We start from the raw sequence: 20,944 nt of genomic DNA on the forward strand, positions 1-20,944 counted from the left end.
CAGGCTTAGGGCAGACTGCAGCATAAAACAGATTCATATCTGAAGACAAAAAAACCTCTCCTGAGCAAAAGGGTTCAGAGAAAGCCCATCTGAATTGGATTCCACACTTCTTCCCCAATACCAGAAAAGTGTACAAGTTTTCCAGGCTGGAGCAGAAAGGTTATATATAGCACTGCAATTTAATTCACAAGACAATTAAAAAATACATGAAACAGTCTTCCTTATGCATGAGAAAAGATTATCAGAGTTTTCCCCTTTTCCTCTTTTAGGTTATTAAAAATGTAACTCCTTCAAGAGTAATAAATTAACTCGGAAAGAATTGCTTAAGTGAGACCCGGGCTGTGATTAAAGGAAGTTTGGAGTTCACGAGAAGTCTGTGTTTGAAAAACGTCCTCAGTGTTTGGAGTGTTGCGTATGGCTTTTGACAACTAATTTGGGAGAAAAGTGGTAGGGAATGAACCTCAACAGGAAAAGCGCTTGTTTTTTGTCACTTTGTGACATTAGCGAAACGTCGTTGCTCCTCATTTGTATTTTTCCCCCATAAGTTCGTATTAAAATGTATCAAACCAGAAAAGACTTTGAAAAAGGCAGCAGAACTGTCATAAGGGATGATGCTAGCTAGTCGGGAGGTTATGCTTTATTATGTAAATACATGTTTGGGGGTATTTTAAAATGCACATCGTGCGGTTAGAGGCGGATTATTAGTTTGATAAACTGTACTGGTACTGAATAAAGCGTACCTACCCATCCATAACATAACTGCCAGCGGTGTGACTTCTTGGACATCTGCGAGCTACCCGATCGACCATACCTGTCCCTTTTCTGCGCCAGTCCATCTCACTTGTTGGAGTATTAACCGCGAGGCTGCTGCCCCTCACCAAATCCCGCTGCCGAAATCCACCTCTTCCTACCGCTCCTGGGAAAAAGTTCCCGCGGCACTTTCTCGCGGGTAATTCCCTAGCGTTGAGCACCCCGAGCTTGAATTCAGATCGGAGCGGAAGGCAATAAAACTTCAGCCTGTGGATAAAGCCTTCATTTACTTACATATAAAGCCAATGAAATGGTACGACTTTACCTTCTTTTTCTGTAATTTACAAATGGCTAAAATGATTTCGCTGGCAGAGACATCCATTTCTTAACCGCTTAGTGCCCGCGCTGGCTGCACCAGGCTGCAGCAACGGCTCTGGAAATGCCAGCGCTCGCTCTGGAGGTACCAAGAGGACCTGGATGAAAAACTCGCGACGCGTAATTTATGCAGCGACTATAGGCCCTTTTTTTGTGCTTGCAAGAACTCCGGGGAAGGCAGGCGGTTTTGGCTGGTTTGTTTGGTTTGGTTTTGTTTTTTGTTTTTTTTTTTCAAACTTAGTTGTTGAAATTCTTTAAGGAACCGCTCTGCCCTATGTCAGCGGCTTGCGGTTGCACCTCCCGCTCCGCCACAACCATCCTCGCAAGGCGGAACGGCAAAGGTCGGGAAAGCGCTTCCAACCATCGCCGAGACGCTTGCTTGGCATCCGCGATTCAGCTGGCCATCGCGCCTTAAACGTGCCTGAAATCCGCAGCACCAAAAATAATGGGTGTGCGTGTGCGTGTCTCTGTGTGTGTGTGTGTGTGTGTGTGTGCGCGCGCGCAGTCTTTTGGGGACGCACAAACGCGCTCGAAACGCGCAATTTTGCGCGGCCGTGCGCTAACTTGCGCTCTGGCCTCCTGCTCCAGCTCTGCCGCCGGGTAACGCCGCTGCCGGGCTGGGGCGAGGCGGCAGATTTTGGGGTGTGTGGGGGTGTGTGTGTGTGTGTGTGTCTCCCGCCAACTTCCCGGGGCACAAACTTTCCCGGTAGTTCCCCCGCCCGCCCGCGGGGAGGGTGAAAGGGCGAAGCGGGCGGCGCGGCGGGGCGCGCCCCCCCCTCCCCTCCTCTCCCCTCCCCTCTGCGGCGCGGCGCGGCCCCGCCCCCGCCGGCAGCCCCGCACCGGGCGGCCGCCGGCCGCAGCGCCCCGCCGCGCCGCGGGAAGGGGCGGGCGGGAGGGAGGGGGGGGAGGCGGCCCCCAGCGTTGCGCTGCGGCCCGTGCGCGCCTCTCGGCGGCGGAACCGGCGGCGGGTGGCCGCATCCCCGCGTTACTCCCTCACCTCGGCGGCGATCGCACCGCCCGCCCGCCCCCGCCCTCCCCTCCCCCGCACCGCCACACACACGCACACGCACACACACACACGCACACGCACACGCACGCACTCCCGGTGCTGGGTGCGAGGGCGGGAGACGGGCGGCGAGCAGCGCGGCGGCAGAGGAGACCACCGCACACACACACACACGCACACGCACACACACGCACACTCCCTCTGTGCCTGCTCCTTCCTCGCCCCCCGCCGCCTCCCTGCTCTTCCCCCCCCCCCTCCTCCTCCTCCTCCTCCTCCTCCTCCTCCTTTCTCTGCAACGAGCGAGAGAGGGAGAGGGGGGAAAAAAAGCCACTTACAGGTATTTGTTTAGTGGATCGGCGGCTTCATTTATCCCCCCCCCCCCCTCCCCACCGCCCCTCGCAGTTTGTTTACAAGTATCAAAGTTGTAATTGAGGAGCTGCCAAGGCACATCTGGATATTTTTCTTCTTCTTCTTCTTCTTTGTGTTAGGGACTGATGTGCAACTAATTAAAGGCAGACAGGCTGGTAGCGTCTGCACGCTCAAGCCCCCCCAAATAAAGAGCCTGGTAAGTGACCGGTTTGCTTTTTTTTTTTCCCCTTCTCCTTTCCCCCCTTATCCGTCGTGGATCGTTTTTTGGGGTTGTTTGGGTTTTTGTTTTTTTTTTTTTTGGGGGGGGGGTGTCTTTTTTTTTTAATTTGGTGGGTTTGTCGGGGCTTTTTTTTTTTTTTTTTTTTTGTTCTTGTCCTCTGGGATCGTAAAAGTAGATTAATGCTAGACGTGGGCAATAAAAGGCGCCGCTATATTAATTTATTAATTAATCTGCACCCGCCCCTCCTCCTGAATGTTAAATATGACCTTTGATCTCTCTGTCTTTGGCAGAGCAGACGTGCAATATTGAACATGTACGGTCACATTCAGCTTAAGCAGGGACAGAATCGCGAAGCCCGGCTAGCGATTGCTCTTTATTTATTTCATTCGTGGAAATGAGGGCGATAGTTAAGGGGGGGTGGGGGGGCGGGTTGGGAGAAATCAATAACTGCGTCTCGGGTACCCTTTTCATGCTCCGGAGATGCATCGATTAAACAATAATGACCCGGTTGGTGGGCACCATCATTTTCTCGCTCCTGGTGGCAATAAACCCCGAGAGGGGGCTGCGGGGAGAGAAAAGGTAGCCAGTGAGAGAAGCTTTTGTGGAGAGAAGCCACTTTAACGCTGGGGGGGAATAGGGCAAGAAAATGCGTATGTTACTTGACTTCTGGCATAAAAGGCTGAACGCTAACGTTTTATTCCTTACCAGATGCGTGGCTTTCCTACACATGGCTGGCAAAACTAGTTTTATTGAGTAGTTGTTATCGAGGACGTGCGGCTAGGTTTTCCTTTCTGGAAACGGCAGAGGGTTTGGCGGTTGGGTTTTTTTTTTTTTGGGGGGGGGGGGTTGTTTTTTTTTTTCTTTTTTGCTATATGCAAATCCTTCGCATCCCTCCACAAGACGACGCTTAGCCTAGAGCTTTCCGGGGCAGCCTTTGTATTGCCACCAGACCTCTGAAGGCAGCGAGAGCCTGGGTTTTTTTTTTCCTTTTTCCCTGACGTGGAAACACAGAGGTGGCTCCTGGGGGGTGGGGGTCTTTTTTTTTTTTTTTTTTTTTTTTTTTCCGATGCAAAGACGCCCGCCGGTCCCTACCGCAGCCGAGGGAGAGGTTTCTTCTGTAGATTTACGCTCCCTTCATCCGGATTTGTTTACATAAAGCCCGTTTTTTAGTGCACGACGTCGGGAGAAGACGAAGTTTTTGCACTCGGTAGGTTGGGCTGCAAACGGTTCATTAATCCAATTATGATCGTAATTGCCGTAATTGATAACCATTTTGAACTAAACATACCGGAGTCTGGAAACTAGACGTAGCCCCCACGAGTGTCTCCCAAGTGAACGTTTCTGATCGATAGCCCTACCTCAGGAAAAGATGCTGGAAATATCTAAACTATTCAGGTAGAGCATCTGGAAAACAAAGAGCCAGTGTTCACAAACTGAGGGCTTTTTAAGTTATGTTTATGTTTTGCTTTAGTTCGCGCAGGCTGCCGTAACGTACCTTCCTCATTGCCATAAAGTAAAATACCCCCCTTCACCTCCCCGGGGGGGTGGGGGGGGTGGGTGGAGGGAAATAAAACGAGCCCCGCGTCCTTACCCCCCTCCTAAACTTTCCCAACCCTGAAGCAGAAAGCCATCTTTCCCCGCCGAGGGCTAGCTCGGCAGGTACAGCGACGTTGCCCTCCCGCGAAGCCCCCCCCTGCCCCGCGGTGCCCCAGGAGGGGCTGTCCCCGTGCCGGGGGGTGTGTGTGTGTGTGTGTGTGTGTCCGTGTGTGTCCGTGTCCCCCCCCCCCCCCACGCAGCCCTCCCTGCGCAGCCCCCGGCGGCGGGGAATCCTCCCGAGAGGTTGGGATAAATACTCCGTCTTTAGTACAGCTGCAGGCGCCGGGATCACAAGCTGTGAAATTGCCTGCCTTAAGTATTTTTTTTTTTTTTTTTTTTTTTTTTTCTTAACCTAGCCCCGTCTTCCCCCGTGGCCCGCAGGCAGCCCCCCCCCCCCCACCCCCCTCCCCAACCCGCGGCGGGGAGGGCCGGGGCCGCCGCCACCAGCGCCCGGCGGAGCCAGCTGTGCTAATGACCGCCGGGCGCAGAAGGACGCCGTGGCAGCTGGCGGCTCCCTCCCCCCGCCTCATTTATTATTTTTTTTAATACCCCCCCCCCCCAACCACCACCTTTTTCCCCTGCCGCTTCATTTTCCCCGGTGGACATGGTAGGTGGGCGGCAGCTCCCGGGCCGTGTCCCCCGGTCCCCGGCTTTGTCCCGGGACCGGCCTTGCTCCACCCGGGGCCGCCCCCTCAAAGCCCCTGGGCACGGCGGCGTGTGCCCTGCCCCCCCCCCCCCCCCCCCCTCCCCCTCCCCTCCGGTGTCGTCTCGTGTGTCCCCCGTCCCCGCCCCGGGGTGGCCGTTGGCGACCGTTAGCGCCCCCCCCCCCCCCTTCCGAAACGACTTTCTGTGTTTCAGCTGCCGCAGCTCCCGTGAGGATGCAGGAGGAGCGGCTGCCCGGCCAGGCACCCACGGCGGGAATGCGCCCGGAGGAGGAGGAGGAGGAGGAGGAGGATTAAACGACCCCCCCCCCCCCCCCCACTACCACCACCACCCCCCCGCCCCTCTCCCTCTCCCCCCCCCCCCCCTCCCGTCCCCTCACCCCCGTCCCCCCCCCCTCGACCCGGCCACCATGAACACCAACGTGTGTGTGGAGAGCGGCCCCAACCCCGAGGCGCCGGGGCTGCCCAAGGACAGCCACCTGCCCGAGGGGGCCCTCAACAGCCTTGTGGATTACAACTCGGAGATGGAGAGGTACCGCTCCTTCGCCACCTTCTACAAGACCAACGGCGGCGCCTTCCCTCAGGCGGCCAAGATCGCTCGCATCACCACCCCCATCTTTCCCAGCGCCGCCGCCGCCGCCGCCGCCCGCATCGGCATGTCCCCCTGGAACTGCGACACCGCCACGGCCGCCGCCGCCACCGCCATGCTCTGGGGCAGCAGCGGCGGCGGCGGCGGCGGCGGCGGCGGCGCGGCGGGAGGCGCGAGGAAGCCGCCCTCCTCCTCCTCCTCCTCCGCCGCCGCCGCCGCCGCCGCCGCCGCCTCCGCCTCCGCGGCCGCCGCCGCCGCCGCCGCCGCCTCCTCGCTGCACGCCGGCAGGGGCGGCATGCACCACCGGAGCGACTCGCAGCGGCTGGGCAAGCCCGGCTGCCCGCCGGCCGAGCAGCCCGCCCTGCCCATGGCGAACGGCAACTTCCTCTCCACCCTCTCCCCCGAGCACTGCCGGCCGCTGGCCGGCGAGTGCATGAACAAGCTCAAGTGCGGCGCCGCCGAAGCCGAGATCATGAACCTCCCCGAGCGCGTCGGCACCTTCTCGGCCATCCCGGCGCTGGGCGGCCTCTCCCTGCCCCCCGGGGTCATCGTCATGACGGCCCTGCACTCCCCCGCCGCGGCCTCGGCCGCCGTCACAGACAGCGCCTTCCAGATCGCCAACCTGGCGGACTGCCCGCAGAGCCACGCCTCGGCCTCGCCCGCCTCCGCCCTGGGCGCCGCCGCCGGCGCGGGGGGCGGCGGAGGAGGAGGAGGAGGAGGAGGAGGCGGCGGCGGCGGCGGCGGGGGGGCCGGCGGCGGCGGCGGGGCCGGGGCCGGGGCGGGCAACCCCGCCAAGAAGAAGCGGAAACGCTGCGGGGTGTGCGTGCCCTGCAAGCGGCTCATCAACTGTGGAGTCTGCAGCAGTTGCAGGAACCGCAAAACGGGACACCAGATCTGCAAATTTAGGAAATGTGAAGAGCTTAAGAAAAAACCGGGCACTTCGCTAGAGGTCAGAGGAGATGATTTCTTTTTCCCCAGCCTCCCGCCGTCCCTCCTCAACCCCCTGCCCCCCCCCCTCCAGTGTTTCTTGTCTAGCTTCAAGATGCAGCATCCCTTTTCCGAGGCCTCCTTCAGGCTCTGAGGGTGCCCCCCGCCGCGGGCGCGGCCCCCCCCCTCCCGCCACCCCGCGGCGCTGCCCCGCCGCCCGCCCCCCTCTCCGCCCCGCCGGCAAGAGAAACGCCGCCCCCCCGCGGCGCCCCGCCGAGCCGGGCGACGGCCGCGGCCGCCGGCCCCGCCGGGGAGGGACGGGGAGACCAACCCCCCCCAAGCCCCCCCGCCGCGGGCCGCAGCGCCCAGCCTTCCAGAGCCGGGGGGCGCCGGCCCCCTCCCGGCCGGCCCGTGGCCGTTACGAGACGCTGCTCGCCTGGTTTACCTGCCGTGCTATTTCTCTGTCAGACTGCTGGCTGTCCCTGGTTTCTTTTTCATCTTCTTTGGGTTGTTTTTGTTTTGTTTTGTTTTGTTTTGTTTTGTTTTTTCACGGCGATCGTGACGATTCGGGCCGGTTTGTAGGGACGGGGAGGTGGGAAAGGGAAAGTTTTAGCTGAACGCCTGGCTCCCGCCGTCGGAAGTTCGAGGGGAAAGTAATGGCGAGTTCATCTCCAGGTTGGCTGGTAGCAGTTTGTCCAGGACAGACGACTGGCCGTAGAGCCCGCCCGCGGTCGGTGGAACGTGCCCAAGTAATCTCTTTGGCAATGTCTTTTACGAAATAACCCGCTCGTGGTGTATAAAACACAATGGAAAAATAGCAGAGGTACGGCTGAACTGATTTCTGACCAAACTCTACGTGCGGTCGTTCTTAACGACACGTCCTCGGAACTGACGACCTTTTGCATTTCCCAAAGCTGTAACGACAGGTTTTCAGGTTTGCTAGGCGTACGAGAGACAGGCGGACCAGATCCCGTGCGGCAGACGCTTCGGTCAGTGTTATCGGGGACGACAGACAGACAGACAGACAGACAGACGGTGGGAACCAAAACACACAACCGGGAGGAAAATGGCAAACTGGTCGATAGCGTTAGGCGAGGGAAACAAGCCAGAGGAAAGACTAGTGATCGTACTTAATCCTCAGTCATTATTAAAATTACAGCGTTGCCGGTTAGGCGCACGTATCGGATGCGTCTGAAGGTGTCGGGGACGATGGATTTAGTGCAGAGGAGTAGTGTATGCCGGGTGACATCAGGATTTGTAGTCACAGAAATTAGCAACTAAGTGAGAAATTGCAACTTCCCTCTTTCCCGTGTGCGTGCGTGCCTGCGCGCGCGTGTGCGCAGAGCGGTTTTTATTCCCTTCCTCCTTGCTTGCAGGACTTCTCTCCCAGAAGAGGTGGGATGAGGGATTCCAGGGAAAAGGCTGCACCAAGAGCCCGTTCATTTGGTCTGTCTTAAATAAATGGAGATAATGGCATTGGTATTGGTACCGCCATGGGACAAAAGCAACATTTCGGGGGTTAACTGACATCTGGCTGATACCATTAACTCTTTCCTGACCAGCCTCATCTAAACCAACTAATTAATTCCTCTCCCTGCAAGAGTCAACTGTCCTGGCTGAAAGTTTGATTTGTAGCTCTGCATCCTCTTAGCTCTTTTTCGTGAATGTACGGTGACCCAGCGTCACTAACGCAAAAACCCGGATGGACTTGCTGGGTGCCAGAAGCTAGATTGGGTTTTCAACTCTTGTTTTGCTCAATAACATGCCTTTGTTCGTTTCGTTGTAAGTTGGCAAAGAAGGTACTTAATGCTCTGGTCTGTTAATGACGGATTATAATGCTGAGTACAGCCTAAAAGAGGCTTCTCTGAACCAGAGACGTGGAGAGTCCCCCCCGCGCCACCCAGCTCCGGGGGTGCCTTTGTGTGCCAGGTTCCCTCATTAGGCTTGCAAACCAGGATGCTGCTGGGATTTAACGTTTGTGATAAATGATAGGTTCTGATGGCTTATCGATTCGTGCAGAAAGTGAGCTATCTCTGGAAGAAACGAATTTGTACGTTATCAGATCTTCCTGTGGGTGCGTCTGCATCTCTGAGCACGTTTCCAGAACTTCCTTGCTCCTGACAGAGGTGTTCAACAGCCTTAAAAACTGCTCAGGCGTGTTATGAGAATGCCGCCCGTTAAAATTGTTTAACCACTGTGACTAGTAAAAACCGTGGTTTTATTAGCCACTTGTGTACCCTCATAACCACCTGCCTTCACTTCTTTTCTTCATTTTGTCTCTCCCCCCACTTGCTCGCTCCCTCCTGTTTGTGCTCCGCCAGATACGTAAACACAAAAGCTCCTCTGCTGCTGTACCGTGACTCGAAGGAAACGGGTTTCTCTTCCCAACTGTGGAGATGTCAGTGAGGCATCGCTTCTCTGCAGGTCGTGGCCCATCACAAAGTTTTGTCACGGGATGCGGCTCATTTCTTTACAGAAATGTGGTTTGTCAGTAGGGGAGGAACAGTGCCCAAACTGAGTGACCTTCTTACACGGTTGGTTTTCTTATGCCTTCTTCCTTTTCTTCTTCTTTTCTTTTCCATTTAAATTAACTAATAAAGAGTGACGGCAGGGCTGCCTAGAGCACATGTGCAGCAGCGGTGCGCTGGCTGTAAGGCCACCGGCTGGAAGGGTGTTGGAGAGTGACAGGGCCTACATGAGGGCACTGCAGCAGCGGGGGCTGCGGGGGCTGCGGGTGGGCGAGGGCAGCCTCCCTCCGGAGCGAGATTCTGGGGCTCGTTCGGGCTGCGCTCTCGGGGAAGCAACGGCGCTGCGTGGGTGATCCCCCGTCACCTCCATAGGCACGGTCTCGAGGAAACGCGACAAGGATGGAGGGGCTCGCGTTCCGCTACACGCTCGTAAGATTTGTGAAAATGGTGCTCGACAGTGGCTGCAAGTTGCGGAGATGATTCAAGGCAAGAGGCGGAACTGTGTTTAAAAACGAAATAAACGAAAAATGAGAATAATAACAATAAACAGTAAGCTGGCTGATCCCACGGAAACCATTTCTCTCTTTTGCCTTTAAATCTCTTCTTCTGCTGGTGCAATGAAGGCATAGGATATAACTCTCAAGGTTAGTACACGGAGTTGAAGACAGATTCACATGAATGCTTTCCAGTCCCTGACCCTTGCATTTTTAATGGAATGCTTCCCTCCCAGCATTTTTTTTTTCAAAGGCTTGAATTATTTTTTTTTCCTATTTTTTTCTTGTACTATTTCCACCTTAAAAGTGTCCCAATGCTCTAGTATTTTTCATAGAATGTTATTATTACTAGGAAATTTTATGTACGGTAATAATAAATCTATAAAAATAAGATTGACGTCACGTTGCACGCTGCCTACTTGTGTATGTATATTCTATGTTCATTCAGATTTACAGTCGGTTTAAAGAGACGTAATCTTTATTTACCCATAGAGACTACTTATTTTCCTCTGATTGGTATATGCGTCTATAACTTCTGCTCCAGGTTATGAAGAGTAGGAGCCTGACGTTACTTTACATCCCCCTCTCTTTGAAGGAAACCATCCCGATTCAGCGTATGAATCTCGGTTGCCCCGCTCCTTGCTTTCATTAGCGTGGCAGCAAAGTCAGGCAGAGGGGCTGACTCGCATTGGCAGGGTCTGAAGGGTTCGGCCCAAACGTGAAATATCCGCTGTTCGGGCGTGCTGTCATCATAGCCAGTGCCACTCGCTTCATTCGGAACAGCCGCGCTAATTGATATGTGCGCTATTAAAGTAAACGTTTGCATACCGACCTGAAATAGTAAATACCAGCATCCAAATCCGAGGCACCTCGCTGAGTCGCATTTCAAGCCAGCGGGAGTCTGAGATGGCCTTCGCCGGGGATAGGCTTGTGATGATTGATTTCAGCAGGAACGGCATCTGATCCTGAAAATCTTAACACCATATGGCATTGCCACGGGGGAGAGAGGCTGCGCTGGCAACCTCCGAACTTGCACTTCGTGTTGTGGTAGCACGTGTGAGCACTGTTAAGGGAAGACTGCTGAGCTCTGTGGATAGGGGTCAATTAGTATGGGCCTCGGAGGAAGCAATTTCCCTGCCGCCTATCTAGCTTTAAATTACATGCATAAGTTAAGCGACGGCACGATGGAATTGAGTAGCGTGAGGGAGAACTGAAAAGCTCGATAAGGAGCAAGGCAGCTAACACCATGCAAGTGGCTAACTGGAAGGGGGAAAGAAAGACCACCTTGTAGCCTGCGTTGCCGTTCTCCGCTGCAGTGTTGCTGTACGGTAGCGTTTCTCACCTCCCTGCTGCTGCCTCGTAGCCCTCCATCTGGCCGAGGTTCCCCATGTGTTAAACACCGTGCAAGCGGGCAAAAAAGCAGTTCCTGTCCCCGGGCGTTTTCAGCTGGAGCAAGAACCGCAGCCTGTCCCGAGCGCGATTCGTGTTGCCCATTGGCTGTAAAGCCCTGATCGGCCCTGCGTGCCGGTTTTTCCCCTTCACCCTGAGGGTGCCTGGTGCTGGAACTGCCTGCCGGCACCCCAAGAGAGCCCTCGCCGGGTGACTGCGGTGGTCTCGCTCGGGGCTCCCGACACGGCGCACGGTCCCTCCCGCGGTGATGGTGTTGGCAGGGAGCAGGGGAGGCAAGAGGCGGGACGAGATTTGACCTTTGCTGAGCGTTTTGCGATGGGTTTTGTCGCTCTCATCCAGATTGTACGTGTCTGGGGTAAACCTACGTTCCACGGTGAGTTTTCCTTTTGACCTCTGGAGTTCTTGGGGAAAACAGGAGGGCTCCTGCTGCCTCCTCCGGCAGGCGTCTTTCCTCACCGGCGCGCGATCTCTGCCGCTTGGGAATCTCGTTGAACCTGTTTGACCTTCTGCGTTAGGATCACGTCTTGCAAGGCGGGAATGCGTTGCAGACGTGGGGTTGAGGAGGGCCTTGAGAGCCCAGCGGAGTCGAGCTTTTGGTCTCCTTACAGTTCTGGCAAATTACTGAGCACAAGGGATAGCCTCTGAAGTTGAGTTGGATGTCATCTGTTTTACTGTTTCATATGTTGTTTTTAACTTTTCCTCGTGTGATACTTACAAAGCAAAGGAAGTGCCCAAACCCCATGATGTTAGCGTTCAATTTAGAATATATATTATATAAACTGCTGTTTGATACAGCGTAATTTGTTAAAGGGGGGCAAAAGCGAAGTTTCTCCCGCCTAAGGAAATCTCTGAGTGGTGGGATTTGGTACTGAACTGAACAGAATTTCAAGGAATTCAGCAAACTTGTAGGCCAGTCAAGGGCTTAACAGCCTCTTTCATAGAAACACTGCTTTCTACTTGCATTGGAAATTGCTTGCTTTAAATCGTTGAACTATGGTTGTTTGCCAGTGAAATTGTCCATATGGTAAAAGAGGTTAACTGGTTGTGGTGGTTCCGCATTTTGATTGCACTGAATAGTTCCTTGCGCGTTTTTCTAAGTACTAATACAGGTTATACAGTTGGGGTGTCAGGATTCTGCGCCAGGCTTTGGATTTTAGTGTCGTGACTGATTGGTTAGTCTAATTTTTTAAGCTGACATAACGAAATCTCTGCGTATTGTTTAGGCTGGACAAGTCGCGTGTGTTGTGAGAAGGATGATGAATGAAGCCAGTTTTTTTTTTTCTAGAGTAGTAATTAGCATAGTAAGTACTTTTTTCTTTTTTTTTTTTTTTTTCTTCTTTTTCTTTTTTTCCCCAAATTGGCTAAGTCACTTTGGACTACGTATGTCAGTTGAAGGTGGACAGAACCATCATGACTTGGACTCCTATGCCAGCTACAGCACGTTTGGAAAATCTTAGCAGTTCTGTGTTGGTACAAAATGTTACGGGCTATGCACATCATGCCCTATTCATATAGGGAGACGCAGTCGAGCTTGTAGATATGTGAATATCACGTTATACGCTGCCAATTGGGGGTGGGTAACAGTCTCAATTTTTGTCTGCCTGTTCATATTACTGGTCTTTTGGGCTACTTTCCATGCAATTCTGTTTGCCAGGTGGACACCTAACACCTTTACTGAAGTCAGGGAAGACCTTGCTCGCTTGGAGGATGAATTAGCACGTCAGAAAGCAGTCCCTTTTGAAGAGCAACTTAGTACTGCGTTTTTGGTTTCAAAAGAAATGTGGTCTAAACAAAAGGTAGATATTAATTTCTGTATGCTGTGTCATGCATTTGATGCATAGCAATGACTGAGAGCAGGTCCTTTCCAAATATCCTAAAACTTTGGATCTGTATAAAGAAAACTAGTAGCCTTCTGACTCCTTAACAATGCATGGTTTTTAAGCGTTAGGCTTGATGAAATATTTCTAAGCAGGCAAACCTTAGAATGTACACCTTAAAGTCTCATCAAATACGGCATAATCCTTTCGATTGCTGGTTGCAATGGGAAGCGGCTGCCGATTGCGTAGGGAAAGGCTTTAAAGCCGAAAGCTTTTCAGATGTACCCAAGTGAGTTAGGAGCAATAAGAAAGTAACTCGTGTCAGTGTAACAAAGTCCCTGGGACTTGGCCTGGGTTGCTAACAATTCCTGAGTTACTGACTGTGTGCTTAAAAATTGCCTGCAGATACTATGTTTTCTGAGGAGTAGCACCATCTGAAGAAAGCATTTCTTTGCTTCTGTAGCGTCTGTATTTTTTGATAGCTCCTCTACTTTGAATGATCGTACTGAACCACAGAGTCTTGAAGCATGCGGTTTCGTTTGACGCTTTTTTGCTATTTGGGAGCCCAGCCTGCTGTGTCTGTCTTCTCTCTTCTTTTGGGTACCTTTATTGTTTTCCACAGTTGTATCTTGTTCAGTCACATGCAAACACCCGTCCTGAAATTGAATTACTCTGCGGCGTAATCTGAAGTCATCCCCCCATTTCAGCATCCTGTGCTTTCTGTTGTGTGTTGAGTTATGTTGCACCATACTTTAGATGCGACAGCCATTTAATAATGTTGAAGCCTTAGCTCTGCAGGGGCTAAAAAGATCCCAGCAGGCTTGTTAACTTCTACTCTCAGACATTATGGGAAATATTTCCTCCTCCCTGGAACTCCTAGGCATCCTCTTAATTAACACTATAAAAATCAATAGCCAGGTATGCGTGAAGCCTGTTGAATTTTTTTGCTGTTTTCCAGAGTTTCTCTGTTCCTTCCTATTTAACCAGACACTCCAGTGCCAAGTGAGATATGAGAACCTAAAAGGGATAAAGGCAGCCTGGGTCATGCTAGATACCGCGTTCTTGGCGGGCAGCAAGCTCATCAAACGCCTTTCCCTTACTCACCATAGGGTGTTATTCTTTCCCCTGCTCTACTCCGTATTTTCCTTTATCTCAGTCTCTGAAGCGCTGGACATTTTAAAACACTGCACCTTTCCTGTCTCAGGACAGCATTCCTTTCGGTTCCAGGCTGCTGTGGCCATGGTCTCTGTGGTACTTCTATATAGGATCCTCATTGGCTGGTATCAGACTTCATTTGAGTAGGAGTTATTTGTACAGAGATGAGGGAGATTATTCAGTGGTTTAGGAAGTGGAGAAGCAGTATTAAAATTTGAGGTGGAGGGAGCAACTTAACAAACACTGGAAAATGATGGGAAATCCTACGGAGTTCAGGATGGATATCACTTAAGATGAGAACAGAGGAGGAGGAAAGAAGAACTGCAGAGTGCTCAAACAGAAAAGGACGCAAAGTGGTTGAGGGCTGGTTATCACGTGCAAAGCCTCGGCGGGGGGGTGCCTGCTCCTCCGTGGGAGTGACTCGGTTACCGTGGGGCAGACCAGCCGAGCCGTGGGGCCGATCTGCTGACAGGGAGGGTACGCTAGTAGTGCTGAAGATGACAGTGAGTTCTCTCCTGGCGGGAAGAGCGCGGAATGTGTCTGCTGCTGTGAGCAGGAGGTTTGCCATTAGTAATTCAGGTGAGGCAGTTGAAGAGCTCACTAGTAACCATCTTCCCAACAATTCTATGGGCAAAGGCCAAGGCTTCATACAGCAGAAGGGGACCTTGATGAGCGTAAGCAGGGCTTTCCGAGTGCCCTTGTTGACAGGGTAATCCAGTTTCTTTAGTTCATTTTTTTAAATTGACTGGAATTTATGGAGAGAATTTGGGTATTGGGGTGAGCATGTGGTATGGGAGGAGTCATATGAGCCAAACAAGTTGTTCAAGAGCTAAGGAAATGATAAAGGCGTACATCCAGACGAGCTGACAAATGTGAAAGAGGGAGGGGATGCTTGCAAATGAAAGGCTGAAAGTGATGATTTGTTGCACAAGGACTGCTTGGGCTTAGAGGTTTCTTTGGTGGTTTGTCCTGCGTGTCCTAGGGAAGCTGGAGCATGCTGACAGCATGTCGGTCTGCACTACGTTAACACAACAAATTTGCTCCATCGTCATGAAAGAAATCCCCCCAAACAACTGTGGTTCAGTAACATCCATCCTTCTGCACATCCTAACTGCTGGGTGGGGATGCAGAGGGGGTGCAGCAACCTTGGCAGTTACAGGCTGGGAAGAGAGCTGAAGAGCTCCGGCCACCTGTGTAGAAGGTACGGGGAGGGCAGAGCGTGATTGTTGTGGTGCAGTTAAAGAGGTCAGAAACGGAAAAGGAGAGGCAAGGAGTATATGTTGTTAAATACGTGATCTCCAAAGTGAGTGGCATTGGTCAAGCAGAGGCTGTTGGGTTTAGAGTGAGCAAAAGAGGAGAAAATATATTTGGAAGAGTCGTGGGTTTGAATAGCTAGCCACCAGCGAGTGGACGAGTGAGGACTCGATGACACAAACTTAGTAACCTGTTCCCCCTAAATCACCAGTTCGTCTGGGCTCTTTGAGGCAGAGATCACAGTTGGCTGGTTGCTTGGTAGCTGATGTAAAATAAATTGGAGGTCAAAGTCCAGCGGAGGTGACGGTGTCATGAAAATAATCACTGAGATGGGTCTTAATTGTCGTCCTTGAAAATTTCAGAAGACGTTCCCGGGAATGAATGGGGTTCAGAGCCATTTGCAATCTTTTAATGTTTTCCCCTCCAGTCGGGAACTGTGGTGACCTGCTGTATAAGAGTCTGCGTTGCTGCCCCTCTCCCTGCATCTAATCGGACAATACGTGTTGCTCACTGGCTGTGAGGGAGCCAAGCTGGCGCTTGTAATGAGTCTTAGGCATGGGCTGGAAATCCTCCCTCAGCCCAGGTAGCAGAGTACTACTGCATTTGAGTGAATTTCTTTTTTTTTTTTTTTTTTTTTTTTTTTTTTTGCAAGTGTTGCAGAAAAAGAAACAAGCAAGCAGAGGTCGAGCATTTAATGGATATATTTTTCACTGGCTCTTTTCTCAACAGCGTATGAAGAATCCCAAAGGACAGAAGCAGTTAGCTAACCAATGAGGCATCATAGCTGATTTTAGGTTCCATGCAGGAGAAGAAGATGCTGAAGGCCCAGCAGCTCTAGGGGAAGGAGATTTAAATGTAGGTTTGGTCCTGAGAAACGTGCCTCCCCTCTGCTTGGAGACCAGTCCGTAAGAGATTACTGTACCCCAGAGCAGCAGTTTGGAGGATGATAGAGATGTCAGGCTGTGAGTGCAAAGACTTGTACCACTGGATGACGAACCAGCAGGGATTTCTCATTAATGGAATGAATGTTAACAAGAATAATTCTGTTTTGTGAGCTTGTGTGTGTGGGGAGGATAAATGATAGGGACTGATGGATGGTCTTCACAGAGATTTGATTAGGGAGAAGGTGAATGGCAGTGTGTGTGTGAGACAGGGGGGAGGTGTATGCACGTGGTGCATCCACTGCAGAAGGCAGGCACACTTCTAGTTGATAGTGTCTGACAGAGGAGAGTCAGCAGAAGTAACCAGGCGAGTCCTAGGTGAAAGCAGAAGCTGAGCATTGGTGTGGATATTTCATTTTTTTTTGTCTTTTGCATTGTAGGGTCTTGGGTTTTATGTTGCGTGGTGGTAACAAACCTGCATCCAAGAATTTCTCTATAAAACTTTTCTCAGCAACAGAGGTTTCTGCTTTATGCTAATAAAATGTTTGGCTATTTGATACTAATTCCCACAGTCAGTATGGGAGCACTGAGTGACAGCTTTTCTGACCTGCTTAGCATCAGTCTTGGCTCTGAAGTAACACTGTGTTAGAGCTTGCACGAGCCCTTCCTGTCCCTGAAAAAGCAGGAGACAGGCCAGACTTACTGGTTGAGAGGCTGGGCAGGGAGAACCAACAGGAACAATCCCTCATCCTGCCTGAGGCCTTCAGATGCCGCTGGAATGCAAATAATAAATTAAAAAAAGCAAAATAGTCGCGGAAGCTGAATAGGCACTCTGGCAGGCTTAGCAGCTCCATCCTCAGGTGCAGGAATAGCTGAAAAACTGAAGGAACTGCAAGAACTGCTCGAGAGGGACGTAGAAACAGGGAAAGAAATGTGAATCCCTTTGGCAGTGAGACGTGAGAGACCCCTAACCTGAAAACCCAAACCTCCAATGTGTTCCCTGCTGCCTGTGCCAGGAAGCCTTTAGGAGCTCCCGTCCGAGGCCGGAGCGCGGCCAGCTGGAACGCGGCTGCAGGGTAGCAGACGGCAGAAGGAGTTCCCGACCCCGGCTTGCCCGGCGCTGCCAGCCCCGCACGTGGGGTGCCAGGCACGGGGAAGCCGGCGGCCAAGCCAGCCGCTCCCCTCGGGAGCAAGTGGGACGGCAGAGGTGGAGACTTGGCTCCGTCCCTCGGCTTGCTGGCCAAAAGAGCTGCGCTGGCACAAGGGAGGGAGTGTGCTGGAAGGCGACCGCAGCCAATTACTCCCAGCCTGGGAGGGAAGGGGAGAGGAGATTTGTTCCTTTCCAGGGCTCTGCCTGCATCCTGGGGCGACGCTTGTGCCTGCCAGCCTCGGTGCGAGCAACGCTTAGCGGCTCGAGGTGGCCCCTCGGGGATTTCAAGGCCGATGGTGGAGCATGTGAGCCGCTCCGCTGAAAGCTAGCGTGGCTGCTCTTCGCTGTAGGTGCTCGCCGGCACGGAGAGGGGCTCCGTCGCTACCGTTTCCTGGGCCTGAGCTGGTTTTCTTTGACAGCATTAGTCTGAATTCCTTATGATTTCTGATCTGTATTTGCCATCTGTTTTCCCCAATGGTGTTATGCGTTTTTTCAGATCAAAAAAGTGAAATTGTTTACCCATTCCCCAAATTTAATCTCGTATAGAAAGTGAAAAAAATTAATATATAAAATAAACTATGGTGTGTACTGAATGTAAATGAGGGACACGTTTGCTCGTTCTTTCTCCTGTGGAGAAACATATTACTCCTCAGACTAATCCTATTGATTTAGTTGGGGACCTACTGCCTGCTGCTGATGCCGAGTCCAAGTGGCAGGATCCGGCCCTACAGCGGCAGGTCTCCGTCACCATGGGCACAAATCCTTTATTCCCCAGTTAGCCCCGCTGAAATCTCCTGAGGCTACCTCCGCGTGAGCTATTCGAGAGGAGCTGGGTTTTCAAAACACGACCCTGACTTAGGAGTACATTTTGTAAATTTCTGTTTGCAATGTCCCGTGGTAGAGGTTTACTTTTCACGTGGTGGAGCTGGCGGCAGAGAAAGTCAAATGAGTTTCCTAATCTGGTTTGTCTCAAACACGGCCTCAGAGATACGCAGCGCAAGTGGAAAAATAACTGCCAGCACGCAGATGCACGTCCTCTCGGAGCAAATAAAGCTGACTTTTAAAATAAATGTTAAATCTCATCCTTGGTACGAAGGGAGGCAGGCCCGTGGCTCGGGTCTAGGAGAGATATTTTAAGGTGGGCTGTGGAAGCAAACTCACCACCGAGCTTCTGACCTGGCGTACGTGTCCCTTTTTATTTGCTGAGTCCGATAATAAGCTCGTTATTAGAGGACATCTGTTACTGCCTGATAACACGTACAGCGAGCAGGAGCACGGCGTCGGTGGGCAGCCAGGGGTTTTGGCAGCTGTGGGGACCGGCAGCTCTGTGGACTGTTTCACACCTCGTCCAGAGCTGCTGCTTCCCTCCCACGGGCCTGCGGCTGGGTGGGAGGATGCCAGGGGTTTGGGGCGCAGGCTGTTCCCGCGCAGAGCTCTCCCGTGCCGGCGGCGTGCACGTGTGCCAAAGCCGCGAGGCGGTCCCCCCTCGCTGTCGGCGCGGTGGGACTCTCGGCGCGCCTCCCAGGCTGGGAGCGGAGCGGCTGGGGGAAACGCGCCGCCGTGTGCCAGGCTCTGCCTTTTCCTTCCTTCCGCGTTTCCAGGAGATGCAATTCACACCACCGGTTTCTTGCCCCCAAGCCTCCTCGCCTGAAGAAAAACACTGAAGGAGACTCTGTGTGAGCTGAATCTGAGCGTCGGGAGGTTTTTCCCCAAAGTCATTGCTGTAGGTAATGTATATTTATGAGCGGAACAAAGTGGGCCATAGATACTTTCAAAGGCTGCTTTCCTCTCAGGGTGGCTCGGTATTTAGGCACGTAAGGAGGGGGAGATGCTCTCCCAGACCGCGCTCACCGGCGGCAGAGCGGGCCGGCACGGGAGAGGTGGCTGGCATCCTTCGCCCGCCAGCCGGTGGGCTGCCTCTGCCGCCGGGGAGGTGCCTGCCCGCCGGTCAGGAGACGGTGTCGCTCAGCGGGTCGGGCGATGGCGTCGCTCTGCCGGGTGCTGGCGCGTCGTCGGCGAGATGCACGGCCCTGTTCCGTCGGTCCGTACCGCCGCGCGTGCCCTGCAGCCCAGCGCTTGGCTGGGGAGGGGTCTTTCCGGAGAGGGAAACTGGGGATGGAAAGTCAGTTTTGGAGCACGTGGATTTGCACCAGAGTCTGCCCTGTTTATCTATGTGCAATGCTGTGTGTACGTTTGACGTCCTTTCCGGCGTCATCAAGCTGACACCTGAATTAGCTTGCAGCGCTGGAAATGCAAGGCGTGACGTGGAGGAAAGGCCGGTTTGCTTTCTCGCCGGCAGTCATGTGAGTTTTGTGGGACTGGTTAGGTGGGTCGCCCACATTCGCACAGGTGGGCGAAAAGCATACGGTCGCTGAGTTATGGCCAGTGGATGGTCAGTGTTTGCTGGGCTGGGCTGCCGATTGATCCAAATTGCATTTCGCACAGAGGCCGTGACTTCCCGGCTGAACTTCTTGGCCACCGTGGAGCACCAGATTTCTCTGTCTCTGCTCATAAATCTATAGATGTGCATGTGTGTGTATATTGAGATATACATACACACATATATAACTTAGAAGGCCAAATTTCATCCGCTGGCCTAAGTGCCAAACTGCTCCTCTTGTGGAAGGCAGTTCGAGAAGGGATTGTCCTCCAGGGTGAGAAGCTCATGTCGGCTTCTGTGCAGACCCTTGGTAAGGTCATTTTTCCCTATGTGGCCAGCACCAGTCCCACTGTTTTGGGAAATCCCCTGGTTTCATTTGCCTTGCCACGTGAATTTGAGGTCCATTAAGGACATAGTTCCTTCACCGCTGTCTGTTTCTGTGGTCGTGTAGGTCTTTCCAAGGACTGCCAAGTAGCCCAGATCTTGTTGAACCTCAGCTGCTATAGCCTTCCCAAAGGGCCTCTGCTGAGCTGGATCATTTCAGCCAGGACTCCTCAAGAGGAGTGAGGAGTGCCACGTCTGGCCGATAATTTGCTGTAGCCAACGTGTGAGTTTGCTTCAATGAAAGCAGGATTTTTGCTCATGGATCAAACATCAAAGGATTCTTACATAACGCAACATCTTTTAACGTCGGTAAAGCATTAGGTCATAATCATGTAGCACTCTGATACATTTTATTATCCGATTTTATTTCTGAATGTGGTTCACCTCAACCCAAGTGATTCCCTAGCCTTGCAGAAAATAATAATACAGATGACTTACAGTGAGTCTTGGTTAGGCAGCTGTGAATTTGGGCTGCACCCCAAGCACAAGCATCCCGAGCAGGAGCGGCCAACTTTCCTGATCTCTGTACCAAATCTTTCAGGCAGCTGCGAGACTCAGAGAGGCAAGGGGAGAGGCATCTCCAGCAGGTTTCGTAGGATGGGGCTGGGCTGGGCAAACAGGCAGGCCTTGGGCGAGCAGAGCCTGCTGTCTGGCACCCCACGCCTTGCTCCAGCAGTCGGTCGGTCACGCCGGGGGGCCGGGGGAGGCATCGTTCTGGAATGAATGCTTTTGCTGTGAAAATGCAGAGCTCAGCTGTCAAAACGGAGTCTCTGGTGAGGAACGTACAGCACCTGCCGGTGTGCTGTTTACATGTGTCGGCAGCACGTGCGTGCACACACATGTGGCAAGGGTCTGCTTTTACGTTGCTGCGTGAGGCAACCAGGACAGATAACGCAGGTATCGTTTTTTCCGTTCCTGCTTAACTGAGGGGATTTTCACTCTTCTGTTGATTTTGGTTGCCTTTTTTACCTCCACCTCCAAAAATGTAGCGCGCTCGGTTCCCTCTGTGAAGCTGATTTTTCAAGGCAACAATGAAAATTTCAAATTTGAAATGTTC

The 20,944-nt window shown here is 52.8% G+C and overlaps 1 protein-coding gene across 6 annotated transcripts in view; it reads left to right on the top strand.

Moving 5' to 3' along the window:
* Positions 1-5,364: 5,364 nt before the first annotated feature.
* Positions 5,365-20,944, top strand: part of CXXC4 (CXXC finger protein 4) — a 39,854-nt gene continuing 24,274 nt past the window's right edge. For all 6 annotated transcript variants that reach the window (XR_007507890.1, XR_007507889.1, XR_007507891.1 and 3 more), the window contains exon 1: positions 5,365-6,516. Coding sequence is in view for 2 of the 6 variants with exons in the window: in XM_049815551.1 (XP_049671508.1) it covers positions 5,389-6,516 (1,128 nt within the window). In the remaining 4 variants the exon portion in view is untranslated. The remainder of the gene's footprint in view (positions 6,517-20,944) is intronic.

Source organism: Accipiter gentilis, chromosome 12 (genome assembly GCF_929443795.1).
Source record: "Accipiter gentilis chromosome 12, bAccGen1.1, whole genome shotgun sequence".
NCBI lineage: Eukaryota > Metazoa > Chordata > Aves > Accipitriformes > Accipitridae > Astur > Astur gentilis.